Here is a 13,182-nt window from a genome sequence, read left to right as displayed (position 1 = left end):
TGGTGATTGGCACAGAAGGTTTGAAAGCCGCAGAATTGGCTAAGTTGGAGGACAGTTGCAAACATGATAATGAGCTGGCCACCCTGGTGATTGGGCTCAGTGACATAACAAGTTAACGTGAAATGAAATCTTGGATACAGGCACACCTATTAGACCATGGGTAGGCAAACTAAGGCCCAGGGGCCAGATGTGGCCCAATCGCCTTCTAAATCCAGCCCGCAGACGGTCCGGGAATCAGCGTGTTTTTACATGAGTAGAATTGTCCTTTTATTTAAAATGCATCTCTGGGTTATTTGTGGGGCCTGCCTGGTGTTTTTACATGAGTAGAATGTGTGCTTTTATTCAAAATGCATCCCTGGGTTATTTGTGGGGCATAGGAATTTGTTCATTTTTTTCCTTCCAAAATATAGTACAGCCCCCCACAAGGTCTGAGGGACAGTGGACCGGCCCTCTGCTGAAAAAGTTTACTGACCTCTGTGTTAGACCATTACAGGGAGGACATGGCAGTCTTGGAGAGAGGAATCCTATCCTCTGTGATAAAGAAAACAAGAGAGGCTCTGGAGATCTTGGCAAAACAAACGAGTTTGTCTGAATCCTTGGAGCATTGCTGCCATGAGATGAGTGAAGAACTTGCAGTTTCCAAGGACTCTTTGTATGTCATTTTGTTCAACAATAGTGCTGCGGCTGGACCTTTCTTAGCTGAGGTACAGACCTATGTTCCTGAGATGATGGAAGGAATCCCTTCAGAGAAGTTTAAGATGAATGAGATGATACTTTCAAACATTCTATTCAAGCCCCAGGATGAAATATTGAAGCGGGTGTTTGGCTGTGGGAAGCATTGTCCGTTCTGCAAAGTCCCCTGTGAAGCTGAAGGTGGCACTCACCAGGAACATTTTGCATCAGTCCATTGGCCTCAAGGGGTAGGGAGGTACAGAAACCATGAAACTAGAAAGTTTGTATACTCCTTATGCTCCTCTGATGTCATCTCAAATGCCAGTTTCAGAAACAGGCACACAGGTGGAGAATGGCATCCATATATAAAAAATATTGCCAGTATTATCCCAACTGGCGTATCCAGCCTGATGATAGCATCACAGTCTCAGACTCCTGGAAGTTTGTGTTCAAGGAGTTCAGCCAGCATTTGCTCAAGCTTATCATGCTCTCCCTGCATATCTCCCTCAGGATTGGAAAAAGATAACCAAGGAGCAAGTGCTGGTGAGCATCCAAGAATAATTTAATATGAAATAATAGGTAACAGCTGCTGCCATTTTAATCTGATACCCAAGTGCCTGATTCGGTTATGGAATTATTGTTTTGTATATGCCGATCGATTATTAAGGATTTTTTTAAAAACAATTAAGGGTAAACAGGCAGAGCTATTATACACTGCCAGGTACCCAGTACAGTGGTACCTCAGATTACAGCCGCTTCAGGTTACAGACGCTTCAGGTTACAGACTCCGCTAACCCAGAAATATTACCTCGGGTTAAGAACTTTGCTTCAGGTTGAGAACAGAAATCGTAGAACAGACCTCCAAAACGAATTAAGTTCTTAACCCGAGGTACCACTGTATAACAATCTGCTTCGCATCTGTATCCTACATGCAAGCCTTAAGTGCATTTAAAATCAACACAGAAAAATGTATGACAAAATGTAATAGATGTCTCCCTGTTCAGAACTGTTTCACAAAACATAGTGGCTGCCCTGCTTGTTCTTTTGGAGATACATATTTCTATGTATTCATACACTATTTCTTGATTTATAAAGCCTAGCCTACAATTTGCAGCTCACCAATGTTGTCATGTTGTCAAGCCATTGATTAAGGGGAATCGTATCCCTGTTCTTCCAATTCATCAGTATCGGTCTATTGGCTTTGAAATATTAGACAAATTGACAGAGGATAAGACGGCTTCCAGCAATGGTGGCTTAATTTCTACTTCCACCGTGGGAGGTGGGATGCCTCTGAATACCAGTTACTCAGAATCACAAGGAAGGAAGCTTCTGTTAACCCTTCGGTTATGTCCCTGTGGAGCTGGAAGGAGCAGTCGGACCACGCAAGCACTTTGCCAGCTCATCAACCTCAGGCGTCACAATTCATAAAACAAAAGAGCTCTGAGGTCATTTTGCATGTTCACTTAAGTAATGTGGACATAGAAATGGAATGGCATCCCTATAAATGCAGTCAGAGGAGCAGCTGTTTCAACTTTTAAAGATGCAGGTTTACCTTAGACTGGTCTATGCAAGTTAAAAAAGCAGTTCTGGAACAGGAAAACCTAGAATGATTATCTTAACCTGTCCATATCCCTCTACTTGCAAAATTTTGGACTGCAATGGAAGTAATGATGAGTTTGTCACAGGGTTGTTGGGAGGATGGCAAACTAAGAGAATGTGGAGTCCCAGCCAAAGGGCAAATCTTGAAGGATGAGGCCACTGTGGTTCGGACACAGTGGAACATTTCAACTCTAAGTGGTGTGGGGGGAGCAATCAGTTTCTTTTTAAAATAAGATACTATAATGCTGTTAAAGCAATTGTTCACCGTTTGTCTAAGAAGCTCAAGGCAGAAAATGTGGGTTTCTCCTCCTTATTCACACAACAACTCTCTGTGGTAGGTTAGTCTTCACAATCCTAGTCCAACACCACACTGATCACCAGCGCTGAAGCAATGATTCTTCAACATCAACTTCGTTGGAGTGGTCATGTTGTGTGGATGCCTGATGATCGTCTTCCAAAGCAACTACTCTATTCTGAACTTAAAAATGGAAAGCGTAATGCTGGTGGTCAACAAAAGAGGTTTAAAGACCGTCTCAAGGCAAATCTAAAAAAATGTAGTATAAACACCGACAACTGGGAAACACTGGCCTGCAAGCGCTCCAGTTGGAGAACAGCCTTTACCAAAGGTGTCATGGGCTTTGAAGACACTCAAACTCAGAACGCAAGGGAGAAACGTGCTAAGAGGAAGGCACGCTTGGCAAATCCACACTGTGATCAACTCCTGCCTGGGAACCAATGTCCCCACTGTGGAAGGACATGTGGGTCCAGAATTGGCCTCCACAGTCACTTACGGACTCATTGTTAAAACCGTGTTTATGGAAGACAATCTTACTCAGCTATGAGTGATCGATCAAAGAAGATAAAGGCTCTCTGAACTTGTGCAGTAAGAGGCTGCTGCTGCTGCTGGCAATCACAGAATCATTCCCGTATGCACAGTCTATTTTATAATAAAGTATTAAACACACACACACAAATTTATCAGACTTTCTGCTACATATATTTTGGACCTGGTTCACCTTCCAAGTATGTAGTGCTGTGGAAACAATTAATAGCAAATGTTGTTGTTGTTTAGTCGTGTCCGACTCTTCGTGACCCCATGGACCAGAGCACGCCAGGCACTCCTGTCTTCCACTGCCTCCCGCAGTTTGTTCAGATTCATGTTTGTGGCTTCGAGAACACTGTCCAATAGCAAATACAGAAGTTATTTTAAAAAGCAAATGCCTGCCTGAAGATGTCTGGCAGCCCTTGCTCCTGTCACTGATGGGGAAGAGCTGACTGTGGCTGTGGAGTGGTGAAATAACTCTGTGCATGTTCATAAGTGTTTCAGGGTTAAATTAAAGCAGGTCTGTAGCCAAAACATTTTGTGGTGAAAGGACCTGAGGTTGCACACAGGTGTGGGTGACAGAGAGAAGATGTGTAGAATTAACACAGAGCAGCCAGAACCTAAGCACTAATATGTTTAAAGTTAAATATTAATAAAATACAATGTAATCTTTAAAAATCATTGAGAAATAAGTACCAGGTGTTTGTTCTCCTAGTTTTTTTGCCACAGTCAGAACATTGGAAAGTAGGAACAGGTTTACTTCTTTCACAAGAGACCTTGGAAGAAAGTTGCAATGTGGGTTGCTCCTGAACACTATGGACTGCCATGCACCCTTTTATGATACTCCATTCCAGTCAGTCTGTCCCCCTATTTTCTGTAATCCCCACCCCCCAAAGTCAGCATCCCCTGTCCATGGAACATGCTCAGCTCTCACTGAGCTATTTCTGGGGCTGTTTTCACCTTAGTTCTAAAACTTTTTTGGGGAGCTGGCTGGCCAGATGATTTGGTGCAAACAATCCTCATGACTCCCTGCTCCCGAACCTTGAAGGCCAAAATCCTACCTGTGAATTGGAGCCCCAAGTAGACTGGGAGCCAGTAAAGTTTGCAACTAGACTGTTTCTGGACCCCATGGCCCCATTCAAAGTGATACAGTATACTCATTCTGTTGTTGTTTAGTCGTGTCCGACTCTTCGTGACCCCATGGACCAGAGCACGCCAGGCCCTCCTGTCTTCCACTGCCTCCCACAGTTTGGTCAGACTCATGTTTGTAGCTTCGAGAACACCGTCCAGCCATCTTGTCCTCTGTGCCCTCCATCTTTCCCAACATCAGGGTCTTTTCCAGGGAGTCTTCTCTTCTCATGAGGTGGCCAAAGTATTGGAGCCTCAGCTTCACGATCTGTCCTGCCAGTGAGCACTCAGGGCTGATTTCCTTAAGAATGGATACATTTGATCTTCTTGCAGTCCATGGGACTCTCAAGAGTCTCCTCCAGCACCATAATTCAAAAGCATCAATTCTTCGGCGATCAGCCTTCTTTATGGTCCAGCTCTCACTTCCATACATCACTACTGGGAAAACCATGGCTTTAACTATACGGACCTTTGTTGGTAAGGTGATGTCTCTGCTTTTTAAGATGCTGTCTAGGTTTGCCATTGCCTTTCTCCCAAGGAGCAGGCGTCTTTTAATTTCGTGACTGCTGTCACCATCTGCAGTGATCATGGAGCCCAAGAAAGTAAAATCTCTCACTGCCTCCATTTCTTCCCCTTCTATTTGCCAGGAGGTGATGGGACCAGTGGCCATGATCTTCGTTTTTTTGATGTTGAGCTTCAGACCATATTTTGCGCTCTCCTCTTTCACCCTCATTAAAAGGTTCTTTAATTCCTCCTCACTTTCTGCCATCAAAGGTTGTGTCATCTGCATATCTGAGGTTGTTGATATTTCTTCCGGCGATCTTAATTCCGGCTTGGGATTCATCCAGCCCAGCCTTTCGCATGATGAATTCTGCATATAAGTTAAATAAGCAGGGAGACAATATACAGCCTTGTCATACTCCTTTCCCAATTTTGAACCAATCAGTTCCATATCCAGTTCTAACTGTAGCTTCTTGTCCCACATAGAGATTTCTCAGGAGACAGATGAGGTGATCAGGCACTCCCATTTCTTTAAGAACTTGCCATAGTTTGCTGTGGTCAACACAGTCAAAGGCTTTTGCATAGTCAATGAAGCAGAAGTAGATGTCTTTCTGGAACTCTCTAGCTTTCTCCATAATCCAGAGCATGTTTGCAATTTGGTCTCTGGTTCCTCTGCCCCTTCGAAATCCAGCTTGCACTTCTGGGAGTTCTCGTTCTACATTCTGCTTAAGCCTGCCTTGTAGAATTCTATGCATAACCTTTCTAGCATGTGAAATGAGTGCAATTGTGCGGTAGTTGGAGCATTCTTTGGCACTTCCCTTCTTTGGGATTGGGATGTAGACTGATCTTCTCCAATCCTCTGGCCACTGCTGAGTTTTCCAAATTTGCTGGCATATTGAGTGTAGCACCTTAACAGCATTCTACCTGATTACAAATCTTGCAGCTGTGCTCTGAATTAAAAGGAAATTTCTGGAGCGTCTTTTAGGCAATGTATGTGCAATAAATGTGTTGCAGAAATCCAGGCAGGAAGGGGCATGGAAAAAAGGCAACTTAGACTGAGAGCCTTACTAGCCTTATTTTCCTAAGCCTTTTAATGCCTTGGCTCCAGACTAATTTTATCTGGGCTATGGTTATAGTTTGTATTTTATTGCTTTTCAGTTACGAATGAATCAGATACTTTGAAAAGGAGAAAATAAATTATGATGATCGATGGGCTATACAGTTTTTATGCTGCTTATATATATATTTTTTTAAAGATTAAGCCCTGTCCCTGCTGCCCTAACCCTACTTAACAGGTTCACAGCAAACATGCAGTGCCATTGCGCAACAGCAGTTGGATCAGGGCATAAACTTTCCTGGATTGCAGGCGGCTGGAGGGCGATGGACACGTAAACAAAACGACCACGTCGCCACGCGCCCCCCCCCCCCACTGACTACAACTCCCGGCACGCCTTGCTGCCTCTCGTACCGCCCGCTGCTCGCTGAATGGCAGCTGTGCCTGATTGGCAGGATCGGTGCGCAATAAGGGACAGCTCAAGTCTCCAGCGCCAGGCTGGAAGGGGCGCGCCGTCCAGCAAGAGGGAAGCGGCCCATTGCGCCTCTCGCTCGCGGCAGGATGGCGGTGCCCGGCTGGGAGCGCGCGGCCCGGCTCCTGCTCTGCGCGGCGGGGCTGGCGCTGTCTGCTTACGCTTTCCACGTGGAGACCTCGAAGGAGCGGGACGCCGCCTACCGGGCCATGTGCGACATCAGCGCAGCCGTCAGCTGCTCCCGCGTCTTCACTTCCAGGTGAATGAATGCCCCGCACACCCCCGGCTGCTCCTGCGCCAGGAGCCCCAAATCTTGTGGGGTGATCTCCTGCGATTTGCACCCTGGTGGCATCCGCCCCCCCCCCGGCGCACAGCCGGATCCCACGCGTGCTTGTTTCCAAAAAGAGGTCCCGCTGGGATTTACTTCCGAGTAAGCGTGCGTGGGATTGCAGCCTGACCCTGTGCAATTGGCATGCTTACTCGGGACGAAATGCAAAGGGTTGAAATCTCTCCCTACTACCACCCAGTGGAGTTCAAGGTGTGGGCTATCCCTGCCCGTGTTGGGTTAAATTCCACTTCTTTTAGGAAAGTATTATTTGTCCTGGAGTTTTTTAATTTCCGCTGAAAAGCTGCAATCGATCTTCTGAATCCTTTCCCGCTTGCAGCACAATTGAGAAAGGGGCCTCTTAACGGGTGGCAGGAGAGGAGGGGGGAAATTGTTAGCAGAAGTCACCGGTATGCTTGCCTAATCTTCTGTAAACAGCCAGGAAGGACGTCCCCAGGGTAACTGACCCTTTATTATTGGGCTGGAGAATGTGAATGAGGGGGATGACGTGTCCCTTATGTATGCTGGAGGTGACACAGAAAGGGCCTCCTGTGGTCTATAAAAGATCTGACATTGGTAAGATGCTTCTTTATATTGGCCCAGTTTGCCTTAGGCAGCCAACCAGACACTGTCATTGCATGATCTTAGGCAACCCACAGTGTTCTATAAAGACTTAAGAATCATAATTACTGTTTATTGCTAACATTCTGCACCATCTCCTCCCATTACAGGTGGGGTCGTGGTTTTGGCTTGGTGGCCACGTTTCTGGGACCTCGTAGCGTGTTCAACCAGCCTAATAGTGTCTTTGGGATCGCTTTCTACACCCTGCAAATCCTTCTGGGTGAGTGACACATGCAGATGGATGCGTCAAAGAGAACACAGGTGTCCACACATGGATGCGGGTGTCGCTAACACAGCATCCAATCCAAACACCGGGCAGAGGAGAATCTAGCTGCCCATGTTTTCAACTCTGTATGTTACCAGGTGTGTTGTCCTCCCCTGACGACTACATCAGGTATTAGCAACAGTTCGTAATTCGGAGTAGACCAGAGCTGTTGACCACTCCTGCTATGTACTACCTCCAGTGTACTACCTCTGGATACAAGGCCAAGGGAATCAGGGAAAGTGCTGTCGCAATCAAGTTATGCTTGTGGTCTTCCACGGCTGGCCAGTGAGAGAACAGAATGCTGGACTAAAATGAAGAGTGCTCAAAGAAGTGGAGCCAAAACAGGGCCACTGAGAAATAAGAGGAATGTGTAGAGGGGAACTTTGGGGGTTTTCAAGTGTACAAAAAAATTTATAATAATCTAAAGAACGCAGACTCTAGGGGCAGCCCCAAACAGAGAGGACCAAGCATGCCGAGTAGCTACAGAATGTAGAGGGGCAGCTAAAGAGGTGCAGGGGGGGCGAACAGACACTGAATGGGATGGGTGGAGAAAATGGAATGCCCTGCTCAGTGGGAGGAGCTAACCAGAACCCTGAACAAGAACATTAGGAGGGAGGATGTACTGCAACATTTTGTTGACATTCTCATGTGTGTGGTCAAAAACCTTTGTTTCCTTCAGATGATTCACAGGTGGGGACTGAAAATCCAAAGTTGGGGTGGTCAGCCGAAAGGTTGGAGGCCGGTTTTAGCTTTCAGTCCCATCTTGCCAGCATGATTTCCCCTTCTGCAGCTGAACACAAAAGTAACCGAGACCCCTTCATCCACACAGGCTTCTCCAACAGCGGCCTGGCAGCCATTGCTCTGCTGGGCTCTTCTGTCGTTTCCATTGTTGGCTCGCTGTACCTGGCCTACATCCTGTTCTTTGTGCTCCACGACTTCTGCGTGGTCTGCATCAGCACCTACCTCCTCAACTTTGCCCTCCTCTTGCTCAACTACAAGCGCCTCAGCTACCTCAACCAGGCCTGGAAGCACCCCGTGGCCAAAGCCAAGAGGCAGTGAATGAAGGCGGCACCTCAGGCTGAGAAGTCCTGCGAGGGTGGAGGTTTCCCAGGGGTCTCGCCTACCTCTGGTGTTTCCTTAAGCGCGTGTTTGGATCTGGACCAAATTCATTGCGCTTAGGTCCCATTGAAATTCAAGGCGAAAAGTTTGTCATTAGTCTTATGGACTCCAGTGGGAACTAAATGCAAGTAGCTTGGTCAGGATCCAACCCATTAACTGTTTCTATATCTCCTGAATGCTCTTCCAGCTTGGAAAACGTCTTCCCAGAAATCAATGAGATCAGCATTCCACTTGTCTGACCCTTCAGACTCCATTCAGATTAGCTTATGAACCTCCATTTTGGAACTTAAATGGATGCAGTTTTTGGGTTGGGCTGACCTACAGATACGTAAACCAAGTCCTTTGTTCCTTTCCTTACAAAACCTATTTTTATAGCTCTTTTTAGAAAAAAAAATTGTATACAGAGCAATTTGTAAAATACAGCTATTTGTGATCACGTTGAAAAGCGTTGAATTGAGAGCTGTTACGTCTCTTCTCGGTTGTAATAGAGTGCTTTTTTTCTGGGGATACTCAAGGTATGCAGTACGGGCACTTCTCTCCCCCCATGTTTAAAAAATGTGGCACTTACTGCAACAACTTCATGGTGAGTACCAGCACCATTTTTTCTTTTTGAAAAAGAGCACTGAAAGATACAAAATTGGGCAGAACCAGCTTGTGACTGGGCTTGGCTTAGTTACTGAAGCACAAACTAAAGCTCATCCTTTCTCACCATCATTAATAACAGCTGCCTTTTACATAACAGAAGGGCCCTTCTGTTAGGAAGGGTGAGGCAGGCCACAGATTGTGAGGTACCATCAAAAAGGTAGCAAACTGTAAATTATTTTCAGTAGGTTGAAACCGCAAGGCCAAGGATGGCCCCTCGAGTTGTTTTTGGACTCTAGTTCCCACCCCCGGCCATGCTGGCTGGGCTAATTGGATCTGAAGCCCAGCAACATCTGATGAGCACCACTACATGTATACCATTATATTTGTACCACTACAGTGGGATGGGAAATTTGGGTTTGCAGCCTTAGGTACCAAAAAACCTGGGTCTGGCAAAATATGGGTGAGCAGCCACTTTTCAATTTGTTTTCTACAGGCTTCCAGCACAGCTGTCAATACCCATTTTCAGAGAAAGTGAGGCAGAGTAGACCTTAAAACATCGTTGTGCATTAGCATTATCTGTGTAGGGGGGGGGGGAACCATGCAGCTGACTTAAGCACCCTGGGTCCCCCCAGAAGCCTGAGACTGCAACTCTCTTCAGTCTCAGCCAGCAGCTGGTCGGGGCTGATGGAAGTTGTGGTCCAGAACATCTGGCAAACACCAGGTTGGCGATGGCTGGCATAGACTATAAAGTCGAAAGTGAATGACTTACCAGTAATTTTTTCCCAATTTGAAATGGTGGTTATATTTCTCTGTACGTACTCCCAGCCAACTGCAGGGGTCACTGTGTAGCCACTGTTAACAGCCTGAAAGTAAGCATGAAATAGTTTTTTTGTATGAAGCACAAAAGAGCCATCCAAGAAAGAAAACAGCTTGCCACCTAATGCAAGAAATCATGGTCGATAATGAGAGTCTTGATTGATTCAATCCGCATAAAGTTACATATGAACAAAAACAAGCACGACTTTTTCTTCTGAATGTACTTTGCTTTTGAGTGTTGTTGCTTCAGGTAGCATCTTACAAGAGGTAGTGAGTCCTGTGCAAAACAGAAAGGGGAATTGTTTTTTTTTTCCTAAGGTGCAGCCTTAACTTTTTAAATAAGTTCTTGTATTAATAGGGTCCACCACACTGCTTTGTTTCCCAGATAATCAAGAGCACTGTAAAAACAACCATCAGTCAAAGGATGTTTGATTAAACTGACTGATCAATTTAAAATAGCAATCCTGGCAGAAAAAAAAACCTGTGTAGCAATAAAAAAAAATCTCTGGAGAAAGCAGCCTCTTGAATTCCTAGCTTTCATTTTTGTGAGAGTGGTGGTACCTCATTTTTAATTTCAGGCTCTTCAGAAAAAGTTCATAAAGACTTTAAAAGTATTTGCAGGGATAGAAAGGGTCACCCAAATTCACCCATCAGATTATTACTTTTTTAATATGACATTGATACCCTGCCTTTCCATATTAGTTTTTTATGAGAAGTTATAGACCACTTGCTCATTAAAAATATCCAAGTGGTGAACAAAATGCACAGATGCGTAACAACCCTCAGTAAAACAATATCATGCTACATACAAGATTCCTTCATTATGTCATAATGATAACATTATGATAACAGTTTAGTTGACAGAAGCATTAAGTAGAAAAGTATTTGGTAGGCTTCTGAAAGAGAAAATGGAAGGTGCCTGATTGTCAGTAGAACATAATCCCACAAAGCTGCTGTGACCACAGAGAAGGTTCTGTCACTGCAGAAATTGCCCTGTTCTTGTCTATCACCAGGATGACATTTCAACTAAATTCTTCTTGAGTGTTTTTTTGCAACTCTTAGGCATGTCCTGAATTCACTTCATGTGTGTACAGTGTGTACTGTGAACAGGGCAGCCTAGATTTGCCCCCTAGCTTGGCATGGAGCTTGGGCACTGTCATTGGGCACTGGACACATCTCTCCCAGCCTAATCCAATGGAAACTCTTGCAGCATCAAATCAGAAGATGAGCAAATTGCTGCTTTCTTGTAGAACTGGCTCGTCTCTTCCACAAAGTGTTCAGCCCCTAAGGAACGGTCTGGGATCAGCTCACTGGACTCTCAGCCTATGCATGGCTTCGCCAATAACAGGACATTCTGACTTACATGCAGCCTGTGGTTTAGAAAGGTTTCCCCTCCCCACACAATCAAAACAATATTTCAGCCACAGCAGAAGCAACACTTACCAGCTAGAAGCAAACATCCTGTTGTGCACTGAATTTAACCACCTCTGACAGAATGCGCTTGTGCTGCTCCTGTTCTAGCTGCAGAAGTTTGTTTCTCAGCAGAGACGCATAGTCTTCAGAAGCATCTCTTTAAAGTCCTTCATTTTGAACAGTCCCTTCTTGATCTTCCCAATGTTCTTCCATGGGGGGCTTCTGGGGGTTTTAGAAATCTTCTCTTGCAACCTCTTGGACTTTTGTAGCAATTGCCATGTCAAGATTGCTCACAACGTAACATTCATCCAGTAATGGTTTCAAATTGGGAGGCTGTGTGTTGAGATTCCTGCATCACGGGGTTGGACTGGATGACTCTCAGTGTCCCATCCAACCCTACAATTCTATGATCTTCATACGCTTGCATCCCAAAGGATTGTGACTTCACAGCTGTGCCTACCATTCCTCTGATGGGACTTTCACAATGTCAACATTATTTCAGCCCCACTCTGTCAGTGTAACTTGTTCATAGTCAACACCTGAGCTAGCTTATTGTGTAATTCCAGTGCTTTCTCTGATTCCCCAGCTTTGTCACTGAAGATAATGTAATACAAGATCAGAGTCAACAGTGTTTCAAATATTACCAACAATTCAGGCTGTGCCTCCCTTTAGCCTTGTTCTGTCTAAAATTCTAGGCACACTTTTGAGTATGTCCCATTGAACTCAATGGGAAAGGGATGTAGCTCAGTGGGAGAACATCAGTTTTGCATGCTGAAGATCATAGCTTTGATCTCCAGGTAGGGCTTTGAAAGATTCCTTGCCAGAAACCTTGAGGAGCCACTGCCAGCCTGTGTAAGCAGTACTAAGCTAGATGAACCAAAGGGCTGACTATCCGATATAAGACAGCTTCCTATGTTCCAGTGGGACTCCTAAGTGCTTAGGGTTGCATTTGTCTCCCAAACATGAAGGGAACTATAAGTATTCTTTCAATCAGCATTCCCATTCCTGCCATGCAGCCTTCTCTCACTTCACTGCTCACTGCTCATGAAATGTTTATGCTACAGTTAAGAGCTTGATCCTATATACATGTGGAAATTAGTTTCTACCTCTGAGTCGTGGCAACCTGGCCATCCTTCGCAGAGATAGGCAAGCCAAAACCCATTTATTTATTTCTAACTTTTAGAGCCCAAACTCCAGTGGCAATTGGTATAGGAATTCTGCATAGATCAGGCTTAATTGTGTGTTGTTATTTTTAAAAAGGGACGGCATCTCATTTGTGAAATAAGATGCGTGTCAGCCAAAATACTGCACCAAAATTTAAATTATTTGACACGTCTTCTCTTGTACAAATACTCTGGTTTGAATTTGATTCTTGTCAGGGGCTTCAGATGTGCACTTCGTAGTGGGGGACCAGTTTTCCGATGCACACATCTGATACATAAGCACACTCAAACCCTTGCACTATTATTTATTACTGATATTCCACCTTTCCTCCAAGAAGCTGGCATATACATGGCTCCCTCCAGACCCATTTTATCCCCACAAGAACCCTGTGAGGCAGGTTAGGCTGAGAGACAGACGAGCCCAAGGTAACCCAGTGAGCATCATGACTGAATGAGGATTTAAACCCTGGTCTCCCAGGCCCTTGTCCAACGTTTCTAACCACTACACCATGCTGCCATGACTGCATAATGAAGCTTACACCATAATAACATTGGTTGGTTTGAAAGGTGCTCCTCTTTAAACGCAGCAGTTAACCCGTGTCCCAAAAATGTGCTGAAAACGTCCG

General features: G+C 45.1%; 2 protein-coding genes across 5 annotated transcripts in view; both read left to right on the top strand.

The window, feature by feature from the left end:
- The window catches only part of LOC307201257 (uncharacterized protein), a gene marked incomplete at its 3' end in the record, with an annotated part of 28,054 nt that extends 21,806 nt beyond the window's left edge, over positions 1–6,248 (top strand). For 2 of the 4 annotated variants that reach the window (XR_013832657.1, XR_013832658.1), the window contains one exon: positions 801–1,516. Coding sequence is in view for 2 of the 4 variants with exons in the window: in XM_079950307.1 (XP_079806433.1) it covers positions 6,019–6,248 (230 nt within the window). Of the gene's footprint in view, positions 1–800; positions 1,517–1,857; positions 3,246–6,018 lie in introns of those variants that run through there. The other 2 variants (XM_079950307.1, XM_079950308.1) reach the window with 2 other exon arrangements.
- An 80-nt stretch (positions 6,249–6,328) lies between these two features.
- Positions 6,329–10,179, top strand: VKORC1 (vitamin K epoxide reductase complex subunit 1). Its single transcript, XM_079950326.1, has 3 exons — positions 6,329–6,508; positions 7,306–7,415; positions 8,290–10,179. Exons 1-3 carry the CDS (start codon positions 6,339–6,341, stop codon positions 8,517–8,519), a joined length of 510 nt encoding a protein of 169 aa, XP_079806452.1. The 5' UTR covers positions 6,329–6,338; the 3' UTR covers positions 8,520–10,179.
- The last annotated feature ends 3,003 nt before the right edge of the window (positions 10,180–13,182 follow it).

This window comes from Podarcis cretensis (assembly GCF_951804945.1).
Source record: "Podarcis cretensis genome assembly, chromosome: 13".
Lineage (NCBI taxonomy): Eukaryota > Metazoa > Chordata > Lepidosauria > Squamata > Lacertidae > Podarcis > Podarcis cretensis.
The sequence above is the reverse complement of the archived record's forward strand: the minus strand, read 5'-3'. Positions and strand labels throughout refer to the sequence as shown.

Coding starts and splice junctions, on each gene's coding strand:
- VKORC1 (XM_079950326.1), top strand. CDS start 6,339: ATGGCGGTGCCCGGCTGGGAGCGCGCGGCCCGGCTCCTGCTCTGCGCG. Junction 6,509..7,305: donor TCCCGCGTCTTCACTTCCAG/GTGAATGAATGC, acceptor CTCCCATTACAG/GTGGGGTCGTGGTTTTGGCT. Junction 7,416..8,289: donor CACCCTGCAAATCCTTCTGG/GTGAGTGACACA, acceptor TCATCCACACAG/GCTTCTCCAACAGCGGCCTG.